Source organism: Gigantopelta aegis, chromosome 13, assembly GCF_016097555.1.
Source record: "Gigantopelta aegis isolate Gae_Host chromosome 13, Gae_host_genome, whole genome shotgun sequence".
NCBI classification, from domain to species: domain Eukaryota; kingdom Metazoa; phylum Mollusca; class Gastropoda; order Neomphalida; family Peltospiridae; genus Gigantopelta; species Gigantopelta aegis.
The window spans coordinates 579,779-600,650 of NC_054711.1; the positions used below are offsets into that span (position 1 = coordinate 579,779).

The window sequence follows — 20,872 nt, forward strand, 5'->3', positions numbered from 1 at the left end:
TATTTGAATTCATCATACTATAATTGTTTAAATATGTAAAATAATGTTTAATTTGAATGCAACATTATTCTATTTCACGTCAGCATGCTTTTGTAATTTAATATTATGATATTACTGATATTTGAATTGAATATACTGTTGTGTACCAGTATTGATTTATAGAATTTTATGCCATGCTTGAACACTTTTGATTAGTTTTTAAGAATTGTAATAACAGCCTTTTTCTTGTAGTATAACTTAACAAAATTACAGGCTTTTAGAAGGATACTTTTCCTTTTGTAGTTTGTCCTGCATGTTTACTAACAAAGTAATTTTAAAATTATATATATGATTAATTTGTGAATGAAATACATACCTATATAATAGTGAATTGTTAATCACTTAACACATTTCATATTGTCATTAATACTTACTCGTATATCCATACTTCCATTGTTCACTTAATCTTTTTAAAAGAGTGTTTATTTTCAGTAGCCATTTACACTGTGCTCCCAAACTTTGTGCTTTGCATTTTTATCACGATTCTTGTCACCATTTTCATCATGAAATATCCACACGTCATCCCTCAGCCAGAGTGGTAGTTTGTGAGTTGTCATCAGTACAGGTTTTCCAGACTTGGCAAATAAAAGAAAAGCAGCAATTCTCAGGTTATGAAGGTTATTGATAAAATGGTTCTTCCTTGAATCTTTCAAAATAGTTCTTCTTCGGAAGTTTAAAAATAGTTCTTCGACAGAAGTTTAAAAATACACGTAGTTCTTCGACAGAAGTTTAAAAATAGGTCTTCTTCGGAAGTTTAAAAATAATTCTTCTTCGGAAGTTTAAAAATAGTTCTTCGACAGAAGTTTCAGAATACATGTAGCTCTTCTTGTGAAGTTTGAAAATGGCTTCTGGTAGATATTCAGAGGTTGTTTCACAACCTGAAATACATGATTGAGTACCAGGGTTTCAAACATTTATTACAATGAAAAGCACCAGCGACTTTCTTTCCATTTGATACTGATTACCAGTGAATTGGTTACAGTTAAGATCACCATGCGATTGTTATAATATGTTGGTTTACATATTTTGTGCTTTTGCTTTCTTATTAGTAAATTTCAAATTTATTAATTGTCATCATTTTTAATATTTATCAGGATTTTGAAAATTTCTTCTAGAATTAAGCTGGAAAGCCTGTATTTAGCTCAGTAATTTATTTTAGAATATACAGTTTGGATGAATGTTAATGAGTTCAGTTCCTTTTTAATGCACTATTTTATGTTTAAATAGAATTCATGATATAAATAATTGTATTGCGTACATTCAGCAAACTGCAAGTAGATAATGTTAATTTTAAATATTTTTAAATAAGAAGTTGATACATTAAGTTTTTTTTATTTTATTATTAGTTTGGTTTTTCTAAGTCAGAGATGGGGTGGGGGGATGCATTGAATCCTTGTACACATGTTTGAAATAATGTATTTTTGAATGCACTGGAATTGGATACAAGACTTAATTAAAGAAACTACTTGGGATATTAAATGAGTTATTTATCAATAACTCAGCTCTGTGTTTGGCGTTAGTATGTTATTGTAAAATGGGTATTTGTTTTATTTCTTCTCATTGTGTTTTGATAGGAAACATATTTTAAAGGGACATACCCTAGTTTTTAAACACTAAGCCATATTTTTACTGTTAGAGCCGTTTCTGATAACTGAAATCATACTTTACTTAGATTTTATTGTTTATATTATCCATTTCCATACATTCGAAGTGTTTTTGGTGATCCTGGTCTTTTTAACATCACAAAATGCATTTCTCATATTTTTAAAAACACGTATGCGTCTGAGAAGTAACAGTTATGGAGTCGAGTTTTAGTCTATTTTTAGAGGGTGTTTCACCATTTCAAAGTCACAAACTCATGTTTCACTCAGTTGTAACTTTATCCAAATGTGTTACAGGTTTGTAGATTAACTAAACTTAGTGTTAATTTTCACGGGTTGAAACTAGGGTCTGTCCCTTTAAATGTGTGTTTTTTCCTTTCTGGCTGTATATGTTACTAACATTAGTTTCTCCTTAACATAGCAAAGCAATACATGTGTTCTACATCATAGAGATGAAGTAACTGAATTTCCTACTATAGTTGTATTTATGAACTCTTAGGTGATAGGAACAGAATAGCATATTGCTCTGTTTTATTGGTTCAGATGGAGGTGTTGCTGCTCCAATAACAACAATATCAATGTTTAAATTTAATCCAGTGATAAGTTGTCATATTTATATCTCTTTCTGACAATCTATAAGTGCTAAACCAGTTTGTAGATTATTTTAATCCATGTAATATATATATATATATATATATATATATATATATACATGTATATCATATAATATCTTACATTTTCAGTGCAATCAAAGTATGTGATATTTTTCAGATCACATACTTTAAGAATTTGATAACTTTGCAAATTAGATGTAAATTAGTCGAGGTCTCGGCACTAGGTTTATTGACATTTAAGCAAACGTACTTGGGTGACGTACACTCCATGATTGACGTATGCATTCATAGTCATCAAATAAAAACATTTTAATGGCAATTTGACACTGAAAGCTGTCCAGCGTTCAGAAGACAAAAAACGGTAGGCATAACTTTATTTTGATGTAAGGACATCCAAAATGACGTCATTCGAATTTGACGTCATTTCCATTCAAAAATACACCACGCCACATATTCTTACGTCATTTGAATATCTAGTAATGGCGGACTGGAATTAAAGTTGCTTGTACAGTTTACAAAAACACGTATTAAGCTTGAGTTTATATGATAAAGAGATTATTACCCTCGTGTATTTTGGTATCGTCAATATCATATATTAGGAATAAAAATAATGTATTATGCTCGCCATAGGCTTACATAATACAATTTTTATTCCTACTATATGATATTGACGATACCGAAAAACACTCTGGTAATAATCTCTATATATCTATGTATATGAAAAGTTTCATCGCAAAACGTGATAAACGCCATGTTAAAAACCATTGTGCGAACACCACTCAGACACTGTTCATACATAGACAAACACAAGTTCAAATTCAGTTTTTAGCAAAACACGATACGATTGTCTAAGGATATATCGCAGATTGCAGAGAAACTGGTGTAGTGTTTATGGTGGTTTGAAATAAAACGTTTTTAGGATTGGGTGTGTATAGTGGCGTTTATCACGTATCTGAAAGAATAACACATTCCATGTCGATGACCATTGATATACAATGTCATGTTACAGAGACCTTGATTAACTTTGGTATAACAGGTTCGACGTTAGGGTTAGGGTGTTCGGGACCGTTGATATACATGTTACAGAGACCTTGATTAACTTTGGTATAACAGGTCTTGGTTATGATTAGGGTGTTCAGGACCGTTGATATACGTGTTACAGAGAACTTGATTAACTTTGGTATAACAGGTCTTGGTTATGATTAGGGTGTTCAGGACCGTTGATATACGTGTTACAGAGATCTTGATTAACTTTGGTATAACAGGTTCGACGTTAGGGTTAGGGTGTTCAGGACCGTTGATATACATGTTACAGAGACCTTGATTAACTTTGGTATAACAGGTCTTGGTTATGATTAGGGTGTTCAGGACCGTTGATATACGTGTTACAGAGACCTTGATTAACTTTAGTATAACAGGTTCGACGTTATGATTAGGGTGTTCGGGACCGTTGATATACATGTTACAGAGACCTTGATTAACTTTGGTATAACAGGTTTGACGTTAGGGTTAGGGTGTTCAGGACCGTTGATATACGACAGAGACCTTGATTAACTTTGGTATAACAGGTTCGACGTTAGGGTTAGGGTATTCAGGACCGTTGATATACATGTTACAGAGACCTTGATTAACTTTGGTATAACAGGTTTGACGTTAGGGTTAGGGTATTCAGGACCGTTGATATACATGTTACAGAGACCTTGATTAACTTTGGTATAACAGGTTCGACGTTAGGGTTAGGGTGTTCAGGACCGTTGATATACGTGTTACAGAGAACTTGATTAACTTTGGTATAACAGGTCTTGGTTATGATTAGGGTGTTCAGGACCGTTAATATACATGTTACAGAGACCTTGATTAACTTTGGTATAACAGGTTCGACGTTATGATTAGGGTGTTCGGGACCGTTGATATACATGTTACAGAGACCTTGATTAACTTTGGTATAACAGGTTCGACATTAGGGTTAGGGTGTTCAGGACCATTGATATACATGTTACAGAGACCTTGATTAACTTTGGTATAACAGGTTCGACGTTAGGGTTAGGGTGTTCGGACCGTTGATATACATGTTACAGAGACCTTGATTAACTTTAGTATAACAGGTTCGACGTTATGATTAGGGTGTTCGGACCGTTGATATACATGTTACAGAGAACTTGATTAACTTTAGTATAACAGGTTCGATGTTAGGGTTAGGGTGTTCGGGACCGTTGATATACATGTTACAGAGACCTTGATTAACTTTGGTATAACAGGTCTTGGTTATGATTAGGGTGTTCAGGACTGTTGATATACATGTTACAGAGACCTTGATTAACTTTGGTATAACAGGTCTTGGTTATGATTAGGGTGTTCAGGACTGTTGATATACATGTTACAGAGACCTTGATTAACTTTGGTATAACAGGTCTTGGTTATGATTAGGGTGTTCAGGACCGTTGATATACATGTTACAGAGACCTTGATTAACTTTAGTATAACAGGTTCGACGTTATGATTAGGGTGTTCGGACCGTTGATATACATGTTACAGAGACCTTGATTAACTTTAGTATAACAGGTTCGACGTTAGGGTTAGGGTGTTCGGGACCGTTGATATACATGTTACAGAGACCTTGATTAACTTTAGTATAACAGGTTCGACGTTATGATTAGGGTGTTCGGACCGTTGATATACATGTTACAGAGAACTTGATTAACTTTAGTATAACAGGTTCGACGTTAGGGTTAGGGTGTTCGGGACCCTTGATATACATGTTACAAAGACCTTGATTAACTTTGGTATAACAGGTCTTGGTTATGATTAGGGTGTTCAGGACTGTTGATATACATGTTGCAGAGAACTTGATTAACTTTGGTATAACAGGTTCGACGTTAGGGTTAGGGTGTTCGGACCGTTGATATACATGTTACAGAGACCTTGATTAACTTTGGTATAACAGGTTCGACGTTAGGGTTAGGGTGTTCGGACCGTTGATATACATGTTACAGAGACCTTGATTAACTTTAGTATAACAGGTTCGACGTTATGATTAGGGTGTTCGGACCGTTGATATACATGTTACAGAGAACTTGATTAACTTTAGTATAACAGGTTCGACGTTAGGGTTAGGGTGTTCGGGACCGTTGATATACATGTTACAGAGAACTTGATTAACTTTAGTATAACAGGTTCGACGTTAGGGTTAGGGTGTTCGGACCGTTGATATACATGTTACAGAGACCTTGATTAACTTTAGTATAACAGGTTCGACGTTATGATTAGGGTGTTCGGACCGTTGATATACATGTTACAGAGAACTTGATTAACTTTAGTATAACAGGTTCGACGTTATGATTAGGGTGTTCGGGACCGTTGATATACGTGTTACAGAGAACTTGATTAACTTTAGTATAACAGGTTCGACGTTAGGGTTAGGGTGTTCGGGACCGTTGATATACATGTTACAGAGACCTTGATTAACTTTGGTATAACAGGTCTTGGTTATGATTAGGGTGTTCAGGACCGTTGATATACGTGTTACAGAGAACTTGATTAACTTTGGTATAACAGGTCTTGGTTATGATTAGGGTGTTCAGGACCGTTGATATACATGTTACAGAGACCTTGATTAACTTTGGTATAACAGGTTCGACGTTAGGGTTAGGGTGTTCAGGACCGTTGATATACATGTTACAGAGACCTTGATTAACTTTGGTATAACAGGTCTTGGTTATGATTAGGGTTTTCGGACCGTTGATATACATGTTACAGAGATCTTGATTAACTTTGGTATAACAGGTTCGACGTTAGGGTTACGGTGTTCGGGACCGTTGATATACATGTTACAGAGATCTTGATTAACTTTGGTATAACAGGTCTTGGTTATGATTAGGGTGTTCAGGACTGATGATATATGTGTTACAGAGAACTTGATTAACTTTGGTATAACAGGTCTTGGTTATGATTAGGGTGTTCGTGACCGTTGATATACGTGTTACAGAGAACTTGAGTAACTTTTGTATATAAGGTCTTGGTTATGATTAGGGTGTTGCAGAGAACTTGATTAACTTTGGTATAACAGGTCAGGGTTATGATTAGGGTGTTGCAGAGAACTTGATTAACTTTGGTATAACAGGTCAGGGTTATGATTAGGGTGTTGCAGAGAACTTGATTAACTTTGGTATAACAGGTCTTGGTTATGATTAGGGTGTTCAGGACCGTTGATATACATGTTACAGAGATCTTGATTAACTTTGGTATAACAGGTTCGACGTTAGGGTTAGGGTGTTCAGGACCGTTGATATACATGTTACAGAGATCTTGATTAACTTTGGTATAACAGCTCAGGGTTATGATTAGGGTGTTCAGGACTGTTGATATACGTGTTACAGAGAACTTGATTAACTTTGGTATAACAGGTCTTGGTTATGATTAGGGTGTTCAGGACCGTTGATATACATGTTACAGAGAACTTGATTAACTTTAGTATAACAGGTTCAACGTTAGGGTTAGGGTGTTCGGGACCGTTGATATACATGTTACAGAGACCTTGATTAACTTTGGTATAACAGGTCTTGGTTATGATTAGGGTGTTCAGGACCGTTGATATACGTGTTACAGAGAACTTGATTAACTTTAGTATAACAGATCAGGGTTATGATTAGGGTGTTCGGACCGTTGATATACATGTTACAGAGACCTTGATTAACTTTGGTATAACAGGTCTTGGTTATGATTAGGGTGTTCAGGACTGTTGATATATGTGTTACAGTGATCTTGATTAACTTTGGTATAACAGGTCTTGGTTATGATTAGGGTGTTCAGGACTGTTGATATACATGTTACAGAGATCTTGATTAACTTTGGTATAACAGGTCTTGGTTATGATTAGGGTGTTCGGACCGTTGATATACGTGTTACAGTGAACTTGATTAACTTTGGTATAGCAGATCAGGGTTATGATTAGGGTGTTCAGGACTGTTGATATACGTGTTACAGAGATCTTGATTAACTTTGGTATAACAGGTCGCACATAGCAGGATTCCATGCTTCTGCAAATCCTAGAATTCGGTTCGGAAGCATAAACTTAGGAGATTAAATCCAAACATATCTAGACCATATCATTTTTATAAATATTTGTGGCCTGTCATGAGTGTTAGCATCTACCTTTGTTAACATGCACTGACTAATTTAGACCACTGTTAATCACTTGCAGCACTGCTAGATTTCATACTTCCATAAATGTGAAGTAAACATAGCCCTACCATGGTATTGCTTATTTACAATATTATGTCATTAGTAATGTGATGGTTAGGTATTCTGAAATTCTATATGTGGAAATTCATTTGCCCAGTCTGTTAAGTTTGGTTTTAATGTTGAAACTAAACTTCGAACATGGTGATATTTGTATGGAATTAATTTACATTTTTTAAATTTCACAAGTTTTTATGTTATGTTAGGTTTCAACAAGGAATTCTATATATTAGGATGAGGGGGGAGGGGGGAGAAGTCGGTCTCTGGTTAGACCAGATTTCCACAATTGATGTAGGGATACAGCTTTTTTTTTTTAATTTTGTATTTTTAAAGCATGGATTGGACAGAAAATGTGGGTATATTTGATACCGAAATAAGGGGCATATTTAAATGGAAATCAGAATGCACATGCTAGTTCATGCACGATGGCATTTTGACTCCAAATACAATTCTATGTCATAGCCAGAAAATCCTGGCAAAAATCTGTCATAACATGGGAAATAAAAAATAATTTTAAAAAGTTGATGCATACACTGACCAGAGACCAGAAATTTAGTTTGTTTGGCCTTAATTATTATATCCATTTTTACACCTCTTTATTTTCTCTCCTTGTTCATCATGATGCATGCACTCCACACAAATTTCCTTATCTTCTCTCCTTGTTCACCATGATGCATGCACTCCACACAAATTTCCTTGTTTTCTCTCCTTGTTCATCATGATGCATGCACTCCACACAAATTTCCTTCTTGTGCAGCAAACCCTGAATTTAATGACACCGATTCTGTAGTTTGATTATCTTTATATCAATCTGCACCATTCGTGGCAATTTGTTATAAACTGAATAGAAATGTTGTAATTATAGAAAAATAGCCTAATCAATCAGTCTGATGTGAAACTTGGTAGGCTATAGTAATTCTCAGGGGAGAGATATTTAAATTTAAATTTTAAAAGTAGCTAAATAAATAGCAGAACTGCTTAGGCTGACAGTCCTCTTGTTTTATTTTCTCATTGTTATATTGGAAAATACAAAAACAAAAAGAACCAAAAATCACTTTTTATTCTGCTTTACAATTTAATTTATCATCATGTTGAATGCACATTTTAAATTTTCACAGCAGACTAAATCTTCTTTAATTAATAATTAAAGTTGTGTGTGCATGCATGGGTGTGTTTAATATTAAGATTTTATAACATACTGGTCATTGGTTTTTGATCTACATTTGGTCATGTTCCCGTCTATAGCAATACATTCATGTGGTGTCTGTTTTTCTTTATTATCTAGTTGGTACTGTAGAAATTGAAGCCACATCAGCAGCAAGAAAACAAGGTAGGTGTGATTTGTCTTTGAGGCCACTTCGGCTTCTGGTTATATATATATACCAGCAAGTCTGACATTTTAACTTCTTGGCATTCAGCTCCACATCCCAGACCTTGTCTATCAAGTTCTTGTCATTCAACACCACATCCCAGACCTTGTCTATCAAGTTCTTGTCATTCAGCGCCACATCCCAAACCATGTCTGTCAATAACGTCTCATTTAACTCCAAATCACAGTCCAGGTGTTATTCCTCAGCTGTCGCATTCCACATCCCAGTCCTTGTATCTCCAACATTGACAACTGCCTCAGTATAGTATCCATGCATGCTGTGCTGTGGGATTTGTTTGGTGTCTTTGGAGAAAGTTCCATTGTTTGAGGGGGGGAAAAAATCAAATCCCATAACTGGCAGTAACAACAATGCTAAGGCGCTCATAGCACTTGCATCATGCAGTAGTGCCATGGGGCATGTGTGGTGTGTTTGTTGAAGAGGACACCAAAACCTGGAAGGTATAGAGAACCTGGCACCATTGAGCAATTTGAGCAACAAAACTATTACTGTAATCAAACATTATATCTCTTCACAAAGCAGAGACAAGGGACGTTTTGAAAAGTCATTGCACCAGTTGTTTTTATCACAGCACTGCATGCACAGTTTCACTGTATACACATAACATTGTGTTTATAGCAGTCAACTTTTTATTATTTTATATTTATTGACTCACTACTCTATTTTGGTTTGAAAAGTGTTTTTTAAAGAATAGATTACTTAATCTCTTTGTAATTTAAAAAAAAAAAATCAGGTTTTTTTTTTATACCCATAGAATAAAATTAAATATTAATTACTTGTTTATTGAGATCGTTTTCCATCCATTGTTGTGGAGGGAAGCTTCCTTGACCCATTGTTAAACAAAATCATAAATTTGCTCATTGTAACCCGCTCTTACCTGCCCAAGAAGAAAAAAAAGTATAGTTTATTCCCTGAGAATGCTTGAATGGTAGATGTTGTCAATTATTTACTTAGGTCACTGTTTAGGCCCATGGGCCTCTTGTTTTTGTTTGTCTCTGTGTGTGTGTGTGTGTGTGTGTGTGTGTGTGTGTGTGAGAGAGAGAGAGAGAGAGAGAGAGAGAGTGTGTGTGTGTGTGTGTGTGTGTGTGTGTGTGTGTGCTGGTTTTGCTGAAACAAACAAAAATAATAATAATAATAATATACAAGGTTTAACTACATACTGAATAGATGTGATCACTAAATAGCTTTATTGTGCAGCTAATACTGAGAAACGTGACTGACTGTTAATGTCTTCTTCTCATTGTTGTCACACTATGAAGGGAGAAACGTGACTGATTGTTAATGTCTTCTTCTCATTGTTGTCACACTATGAAGTGAGAAACGTGACTGATTGTTAATGTCTTCTTCTCATTGTTGTCACACTATGAAGCAGCGTATGGTGAGGAATCATTTGAAGAAGGCTGGTTCATCAGTTTTATTTCAGTGTTGTATACATGTTGTCAGTCTGTGTCACTTGTTGTAAACTAACCAGTCTGATAACACCTCACTTCAAGTGTTTATTAGGTGTTTAGCTGAGAGACACAACTATCATAGAACTCTGTCTGTGACTGGAGGACTGTGTGTGTTTACAAACAGTTTACCAGCTCCCAGTTTTATGAAATCAGTCTGCTACTTGTCTTCTCAAGTTATCATGATAGTAGTCTATATTATTACCCATATGGGCTAACATATCTGGGGTAATATTTAAAAAACAGATTGCTTCTACAGCCACTGCCACTGGCATAAAACTCACGATGTTTAGTGGTAGTTCGCTACAGCCGAAACTTTACTTTCATTTATTAAATGTTTCCATTCATGAGTCTGATTACACATTATTTTATACAATCTACAAAAATTCACAGGAAAATTTTAACTCATTTGTTTCATAAACATGAAATGGAATATTTTCATAAGCAACAGCATTAATTGTATAGCAAACTAATTATTTTCTAATAAAATCACAGTCTTATTATTATTGTTTTACTGTAAACATTTGGCGGTAAAAAAGAATACATACATTAAGTCATGTAATGCACACTGAGAATAATAAACGAGTTAACCAGTTATCAAATGTATGTCCTGAGTGAAATAATTTTCACTTGTCACAAGTTTTAGTGAGTAATAAATGAAAATTATTTTATGAGGGACATAAATTTAATAATAAATAGTACCGATTTTGTTATTCTATTTAAATTATTATCCCAGCTACTTTGTTTTCTAAAAGCCTCTATTTTCGATATGCGTATATGTACATGTATGTGTTTAGAAATGATATAAACCACTTTACACACTGTTCTGAATATTGCTTTAACTTTTCATTTTAATCATGTTGACAGATAATGTTTAAAAACTAAAGTTCTATATATTGTGTTAAACACTGTATAATGAATTGCAGTAATGTAACATTTTAATCATGTTGACAGATAATGTTTAAAAACTAAAGTTCTATATATTGTGTTAAACGATGTATAATGAATTGCAGTAATGTAACATTTTAATCATGTTGACAGATAATGTTTAAAAACTAAAGTTCTATATATTGTGTTAAACGATGTATAATGAATTGCAGTAATGTAACATTTTAATCATGTTGACAGATAATGTTTAAAAACTAAAGTTCTATATATTGTGTTAAACACTGTATAATGAATTGCAGTAATGTAACATTTTAATCATGTTGACAGATAATGTTTAAAAACTAAAGTTCTATATATTGTGTTAAACGATGTATAATGAATTGCAGTAATGTAACATTTTAATCATGTTGACAGATAATGTTTAAAAACTAAAGTTCTATATATTGTGTTAAACGATGTATAATGAATTGCAGTAATGTAACATTTTAATCATGTTGACAGATAATGTTTAAAAACTAAAGTTCTATATATTGTGTTAAACACTGTATAATGAATTGCAGTAATGTAACATTTTAATCATGTTGACAGATAATGTTTAAAAACTAAAGTTCTATATATTGTGTTAAACACTGTATAATGAATTGCAGTAATGTAACATTTTATTGCACATTTAACATTAAAAACACAAAGCCGTACATTTAAATGTAAGCTCTTTAAACTATGTGACGTCATTTTGTGTGTTTGCCAAATTATGATGACATCATATTTAGTACTGACAAGGTCACTGGTTTGTATTTCTCACTTAGAAAATATAAAAAATATTTTCCCCATTATGATTGACCATTGATGTAATAAATATGATTAGTGATGTAATGGCTAATACAATTGCTTTTGCTAGCAGAGGGAGTTTTATATTTTTTTAAAACCCTGTTAAAAGTGACAATAAGTAATAAAGAGAAAAACCAACTCACTATGAGGAGTTACAGATTATCTGTCCCGTGGGTTTACAACATTCATTCATTCGGGACACATAATAATAATTTTTCTTTTTTTGTTAAAGCTACAAACATTTAACACAGAGACAAAGACATTTTTTGCTTTTTGGACATTACAAACAGATGATGGTGAGATGAATGGTGAAGCCGCAGTATTTCCATTTCAGTATGGGACTACTTAACAGTTCCATGATCCACACTTGCTGTCAATTGAGCTATGCCGGGTAATCATCCCCCATGTGTGGTCATACACTCGGGAGACACCCATAATCGCACCTATGAAGTGGGTGAAACTCAGTGTATGTGGCCTTACACCTACTCATTGAGCCTAGCGGTGCACTCACTCTGGGTTGGAGCGGGTTCTGGCATGAAAAATCCCCCATTAATTGCCTCAGGTGGTATACGAACCCAGTACCTACCAGCCTGAAGTCCGATGGCATAACCACTACACCACCGAGGCTGACAAGACATAGATAATTTTGCCATCCCAATTTGAACATTCTTGTTGTGGTCTAATTTGATTCTTTTTATACAGCATTATCCTTGCTATCTATATTTAAACATCTTAGATAGAGTATGATTTTTGATTTCTCTATTATAAACATCTTTTGGCAGGTCTAATATAAACAGTCGATTCTTGCTTTCTATATTCTAATATCTTTGTGATGGTCTTATATATATATATATGTTTGGTTCTTGCATTTCATATTTCAACATCTGGTTCTTGCTTTCTATATTTATAAACATCTTTTTGGTTATATCTAATATATACAGTCTGGTTCTTGCACTCTGTTTTTAAATGTTTTTGTGGTAGTTCTATACTCATGACTTGTTCCTGCTTTACAAATTTAAATGTCTTTGTGGTAGTCTGGTATGAACAGTCAGGTTCTTGCTTTCTCTATTTATAAATATCTTTGTGGCGGTCTTATACTTACCGTGTGGTTCAAGTTTTATGTATTTAATTATCTTTGTGGTAGTCTGGTATGAACAGTCTGGTTCTTACTTTCTGTATTTAAATATCTTTGTGGTAGTTTTATACTAAGTCTTACAATCTGGTTCTTACTTTCTGTATTTAAATATCTTTGTGGTAGTTTTATACTAAGTCTTACAATCTGGTTCTTACTTTCTGTATTTAAATATCTTTGTGATAGTTTTATACTTACAATCTGGTTCTTACTTTCTGTATTTAAATATCTTTGTGGTAGTCTTATACTAAGTCTTACAATCTGGTTCTTACTTTCTGTATTTAAATATCTTTGTGGTAGTTTTATACTTAGTCTTACAATCTGGTTCTTACTTTCTGTATTTAAATATCTTTGTGGTAGTTTTATACTTACAATCTGGTTCTTACTTTCTGTATTTAAATATCTTTGTGGTAGTTTTATACTTAGTCTTACAATCTGGTTCTTACTTTCTGTATTTAAATATCTTTGTGGTAGTTTTATACTTACAATCTGGTTCTTACTTTCTGTATTTAAATATCTTTGTGGTAGTTTTATACTTAGTCTTACAATCTGGTTCTTACTTTCTGTATTTAAATATCTTTGTGGTAGTTTTATACTTAGTCTTACAATCTGGTTCTTACTTTCTGTATTTAAATATTTTTGTGGTAGTCTTATACTTAGTCTTACAATCTGGTTCTTACTTTCTGTATTTAAATATCTTTGTGGTAGTTTTATACTTAGTCTTACAACCTGGTTCTTACTTTCTGTATTTAAATATCTTTGTGGTAGTCTTATACTAAGTCTTACAATCTGGTTCTTACTTTCTGTATTTAAATATTTTTGTGGTAGTCTTATACTTAGTCTTACAATCTGGTTCTTACTTTCTGTATTTAAATATCTTTGTGGTAGTTTTATACTTACAATCTGGTTCTTACTTTCTGTATTTAAATATCTTTGTGGTAGTCTTATACTTAGTCTTACAACCTGGTTCTTACTTTCTGTATTTAAATATCTTTGTGGTAGTCTTATACTAAGTCTTACAATCTGGTTCTTACTTTCTGTATTTAAATATCTTTGTGGTAGTCTTATAGTTTTGCTAACCATATTTAAACCTCTTTGTGGTTGTTTTATATATATGATCTAGTTCTTGCTTTCCATATTTACTTGTTGATGTCTCTTCTTGGCAGTCTGATACAGACATTTTAATTCTTGCTTTCCATACATAAATGTCTAATGCATACAGTATGGTTCTTAACTATTTCAATCTCTTGATAATAATTTAATTGACGACCACATAAATAATTCAAGTTTGTCAAACACTTTATGTGTATATAAAGAAATGGACAGCATCCAGCACACTGCAGTTCTACAGGGGTACTCTCAATACACATGTATATTAACTATGACAGCGCCAACATTGGCGCTGTGTACTAATCCAAGCATCACAAATGACTGGTGCATAATTAATTAATTAAACTAGGGATAGAAAATGTCTTTGTTGATTGATCCTTTCATTGTTTAGTTGATTGATTTTTTCATTGATTGATTTGTAATTAATGATTAATTAATGCTGATTACAGTGGAAGAGGGATCTCAAGATGGTGAACAGGATCAGGCCACAGGTAGACTGAGAAGTTCTCAATAATTCACATCTGATTTACGACTTCATATTTATTCATTTATTTATTAATTTCATTTTACTTTAGTTTTATGCTTATAAAGAACTCAAGGTAAAGACAGCTATCCTGGGCCCGTGCTTATAAAACTTAAAGTCCAGACTTTAACGTAATGCTATTTGAATGGTGTTGCCATGACGTTAATGTCTGGACTTTATTAAAGTCTAGACTTTAAGGTTTATAAGCACGGGGCCTGGGTGCACATTAGGAGAAAACACTCAGCTGTTGGGGGAGTGGGGGGTTGGGGGAGTGGGGGGTTTGGGGTGGATATATATAACCACCAAAGGTTCACATACAGCCAGTCCAGGACTAGCCTTTGACACCACCAATGACTGGGTTTGGGGCATGCCCATACATCAAAGGTCCTGGCATTGTATGCCCTGTCCTGAAAGCTGCTTATTAAAGATACCTTGTTTCTTTTTTGGTAGTAATAGCCTGTATTGCTGCAGCAGGACATATTCAGATCTGCTTTACATAATTTTATAAGCTTTCATTTGTTATTTCATTTATTCAGATATATTCAGGTGTAGACTATATTTTACAGGGGTGTAGACTGGGGGCCTTCGGGGATTCTATTTTATAGGGGTGTAGACTGGGAGCCCTCGGGGGGATTCTGTTTTACAGGGGTGTAGACTGGGGACCTTCGGGGGATTCTATTTTACAGGGGTGTAGACTGGGTGCCTTTGGGGGATTGTATTTTACAGGGGTGTAGACTGGGAGCCTTTGGGGGATTGTATTTTACAGGGGTGTAGACTGGGGGGCCTTTGGGGGATTGTATTTTACAGGGGTGTAGACTGAGGACCTTCTGAGGATTCTATTTTAGAGGGGTGTAGACTGGGGGCCTTCTGGGGATTCTATTTTACAGGGGTGTAGACTGGGGGCCTCTGGGGATTCTATTTTACAGGGGTGTAGACTGGGAGCCCTCGGGGGATTCTGTTTTACAGGGTTGTAGACTGGGGGCCTTTGGGGGATTATATTTTGCAGGGGTGTAGACTGAGGGCCTTCGGGGATTATATTTTACAGGGGTGTAGACTGAGGGCCTTCGGGGATTATATTTTACAGGGGTGTAGACTGAGGGCCTTCGGGGGATTACATTTTACAGGGGTGTAGACTGGGGGCCTTCGGGGGATTATATTTTACAGGGGTGTAGACTGAGGGCCTCTGGGGGATTCTGATGATATCTTCCTCCAGTGAGGCTAAAACAATTTTTTTTACAGTGCAATATTAGGCTATTCATGTAGGTATCAAGGGACAATGTAAACAAAATGGTTCTTACTTCAAGGTCCAGACCACACCATGCACCTGTTCTACTTGGCATTTATTAATTCATTCAATCATCTGCTTATACATTCATTCACTTAATTTACTTATAGCTGTATTGTGTATTTCTTGATTCTTTTATTCAGTTAGATCTGCTTTACATATTTATGTAAGCTTTCATTCCTGATTGCTTGATTGATTGATTGGTTGGTTGATGATTCATTCATCCATTCATTGTTTCATCCATCCATCCATCCATCCAACAATATATCATTTCGACTTGGTAAGATGTTTGGGATGGTGCAGTCATGAACAAGCTTCATTCTGTCAAGCCGTTCCTGGAAGAGTGGCAGTCCTCCTACAGGTGGTGCAGGAAGGATAAAGTAGTCTTGTACCGTGCCCACATCAGCCTTACATATTTGATGCATTCATTTTTAAAAAACAGAAGGACCCTCCTCCTCAGTGTGAACATTGTCATTGTACACTGACTGTACACCACATTGTGGTGGAGTATGATCATCTCTGAAGCCAACGAGAAATGATATATTTGGCAACAGAAATGTTTTGGAATCTTTTGTTAATTTCACCCACTATTAATTTTAAAGTTTGTGAAACACTATAATTTCTATACAAAGTTTTAAAATATACTTACCTTGATATTTGTATTGTATTATACTTGTACTTTTCCCTACAGCTCCTTACACTGTGATTTTACATAATTATATAAATAATATTTTCATATACTTACCTTTAGTGACACCCAATAGCCAGTGTGTATTTTTGTGCTGGGGTGTCGTTAAACATTCCTTCCTTCATTCCATCCATCCATCCATCCATCCATTAAGCCATTAAGCCATTTATTCATTAATTCTTTCATTCATTAATTAATTCTTTCGTTGATTCATTGATTCACCTTTTCATTCATTCATTCTTTTATTCATTCATTTATTCATTAATTCATACTTTTTCATTTATTCATTATTTCATTCATTCATTCATTCATTCATTCATTCATTATTTTTTTTGTTCATGAATGCTTTAATTCTTTCCTTCTTTCCTTAATGTTTTCATTCATTCTTTGATTCACGGTGATTACCACAGAAGAGGACACACAACATATTGATCAGAAACAAGGTAGAAGCAGAATCTTCACAATTCAAATCTGATTTACTTAACGATGTAATGGAGAATGCACAAGGAGATGTAGATTTACTCTACGGTGTAATAGAGAATGCACAAGGAAATGTAGATTTACTCAACGATGTAATAGAGAATGCACAAGATGTAGATTTACTTAACGATGTAATGGAGAATGCACAAGATGTAGATTTATTTAATGATGTAATGGAGAATGCACAAGGAGGCACAGATTTACTTAACGATGTAATGGAGAATGCACAAGGAGGCACAGATTTACTTAGCGATGTAATGGAGAATACAGAAAGAGGTGTAGATTTACTTAACGATGTAATGGAGAATGCACAAGATGTAGATTTACTTAATGATGAAATGGAGAATGCACAGGGAGGCACAGATTTACTTAACGATGTAATGGAGAATGCACAAGGAGGCGCAGATTTACTTAATGATGTAATGGAGAATGCACCAGGAGGTGTAGATTTACTTAATGATGTAATGGAGAATGCACAAGATGTAGATTTACTTAACGATGTAATGGAGAATACACAAGGAGGCACATATTACTTAACGATGTAATGGAGAATGCACAAGGAGGCACAGATTTACTTAACGATGTAATGGAGAATGCACAAGGAGGCACAGATTTACTTAACGATGTAATGGAGAATGCACAAGGTGTAGATTTACTTAACGATGTAATGGAGAATGCACAAGGTGTAGATTTACTTAACAATGTAATGGAGAATGCACAAGGAGATGTAGATTTACTGAGCGATGTAATGGAGAATGCACAAGGAGGTGTAGATTTACTTAACGATGTAATGGAGAATGCACAAGGTGTAGATTTACAAAACAATGTAATTAAGAATGCACAAGGTTTAGATGTACTGAACGATGTAATGGAGAATGCACAAGGAGGTGTAGATTTACATAACAGTGTAATGGAGAATGGACAAGAAGGCGCAGATTTACTTAACGATGTAATGGAGAATGCACAAGGTGTAGATTTACTTAACGATGTAATGGAGAATGCACAAGGAGGTGTAGATATACTTAACGATATAATGGAGAATGCACAAGGAGGTGTACATTTACTGAACGATGTAATGGAGAATGCTCAAGATGTAGATTTACATAACAGTGTAATGGAGAATGCACAAGATGTAGATTTACTTAACGGTGTAATGGAGAATGCACAAGGAGGTGTAGATTTACATAACAGTGTAATGGAGAATGCACAAGGTGTAGATTTACTGAACGATGTAATGGAGAATGCACAAGGAGGTGTAGATTTACTGAATGATGTAATGGTGAATGCACAAGGAGGTGTAGATTTACATAACAGTGTAATGGAGAATGTACAAGGAGGTGTAGATTTACTTAACAATGTAATTGAGAATGCACAAGGTTTAGATTTACTGAACGATGTAATGGAGAATGCACAAGGAGGTGTAGATTTACATAACAATGTAATGGAGAATGCACAAGGAGGTGTAGATTTACTGAACGATGTAATGGAGAATGCACAAGGAGGTATAGATTTACATAACAGTAATGGAGAATGCACAAGAATGTGTAGATTTACTTAACGGTATAATGGAAAATGCACAAGGAGATGTAGATTTACTGAACGATGTAATGGAGAATGCACAAGGAGGTGTAGATTTACTGAATGATGTAATGAAGAATGCACAAGAAGGTGTAGATTTACTTAACGATGTAATGGAGAATGCACAAGGAGGTGTAGATTGACAGTATTTGACGTGGTTGATTTATCTTTCTTCTCCACCAATGAAAGTTGCTAATACAGTTACTGCAATACACCAACATGTGCTTTTATTTTCCATTTAAGTTGAAGAATTTCACAAATTGCATGATTGATTACTGGTATGTCATTCTTACATTGGTTTACACTGGTGTAACTGATTTAATGTTCTAGCAACACATCTTTTATGTTGTTTTGCAATTTAGTAAAGGCTAGGCAAATTTTGAATTTGATTGACTCCATTCATTCATTCATTCATTCATTCAGTGAGATCTGCTGTGCTTTTTATGTAAGCATTCATTCCTTGATTGACTGTTTGACCAACTGACCATTCATTCCTTCATTCTTCAATTGATCCAACTATTATTTCATTCATTCATTCATTCATTCATTCATTATTTTATTCAATCTTTCTTTCTTTCATTCACGGTGATTGCAACAGAAGAGGATACACAACAAATTGATCAGGATCAGTCTGAAGGTAGAAGTAGAATCATTCATTCATTCATTCATTATTCATTATTCATTCATTCATTCATTCATTATTCATTCATTCATTCATTCATTATTCATTCATTAATTCATTATTCATTTATTCATTCAGTGAGATCTGCTGTACTTTTTATGTAAGCATTCATTCCTTGATTGACTGTTTGATCAAGTGACCACTCATTCATTCATTCATTCATTCCTCAATTGATCCAACTATTATTTCATTCCTTCATTCCTCAATTGATCCAACCATTATTTCATTAATCATTCTTTTAATCAATCTTTCTTTCATTCTTTCATTCATGGTGATTGCAACAGAAGAGGATGCACAACAGATTGATCAGGATCAGTCTGAAGGTGATGTAGAATCATTCATTCATTCATTCATTCATTCATTCAGTGAGATCTGCTGTACTTTTTATGTAAGCATTCATTCCTTGATTGACTGTTTGATCAAGTGACCATTCATTCATTCATTCCTCATTTGATTCAACCATTATTTCATTCATTCATTATTTATTCAATCTTTCATTCATTATTTCATTCATTCACGGTTATTGCAACAGAAGAGGATGCACAGGAAATTGATCAGGATCAGTCTGAAGGTAAAAGTATAATTCATTTGTTCATTCATTCATTCATTCATTCATTCATTCCATTCATGATTTATCTCAGTCAGTTGAGTGTTTGCTTGAGGTGCTTGTGTCACAGGATCGAACCACCTCAGTGGATCCATTCAAGTGTTTTTTCTTGTTCCAACTAGTGCACCACAACTGGCCGTAGTATGTGCTTTCCTGTCTGTGGGAAAGTGCATATAGAAGATCACTTGCTGCATTAGGAAAACTGTAGCGGGTTTCCTCTGACTACAAGTCAGAATTACCCAATGTTGACATCCGATAGCTGATAATTAATTAATCAATGTGCTCTAGTAACTTTAACTTTTAAATTTTCATTCATTCATATCTGCTTTACTTATTTATGTAAGCATTAATTTCTTGATTGATCATTTGACCATTCATTCATTCATTCATTCATATCTACTTTACTTATTTATGTAAGCATTAATTTCTTGATTGATCAATTGACCATTCATTCATTCATTCATTCGTTCATTAATTTGTTCGTTCGTTCATTCATTCGTTCGTTCGTTCATTCAAACACTGGAAACTTTGCAAGATGTTCAAAAACAGGCTCAAGGTAGAAAAACTCATATCTCCTTTGTTCATTTATTGATTTGTTTGTTCATTCATCTGTTCAATACTTCCTTCCTTTCTTCATTCATAACTAGGTCTTTCACCTCCACAATGAAGTCTGCACTCACACTTATCAGGTTAATTTGTAGACCACAAACATTCATCAATTTATATTTTATTAATTTCTTCTT

At 34.4% G+C, this 20,872-nt stretch overlaps 1 protein-coding gene across 25 annotated transcripts in view; it reads left to right on the plus strand.

The window, feature by feature from the left end:
- The window catches only part of LOC121387370 (thioredoxin domain-containing protein 3 homolog), a 103,403-nt gene that overhangs the window by 51,356 nt on the left and 31,175 nt on the right, over nucleotides 1-20,872 (plus strand). For 9 of the 25 annotated variants that reach the window (XM_041518444.1, XM_041518468.1, XM_041518457.1 and 6 more), the window contains exons 19-23: nucleotides 8,778-8,822; nucleotides 14,736-14,777; nucleotides 19,439-19,477; nucleotides 19,807-19,845; nucleotides 20,055-20,093. In XM_041518444.1, coding sequence (XP_041374378.1) covers nucleotides 8,778-8,822; nucleotides 14,736-14,777; nucleotides 19,439-19,477; nucleotides 19,807-19,845; nucleotides 20,055-20,093 — 204 coding nt within the window. The remainder of the gene's footprint in view (nucleotides 1-8,777; nucleotides 8,823-14,735; nucleotides 14,778-19,438; nucleotides 19,478-19,806; nucleotides 19,846-20,054; nucleotides 20,094-20,872) is intronic. The other 16 variants (XM_041518455.1, XM_041518463.1, XM_041518456.1 and 13 more) reach the window with 6 other exon arrangements.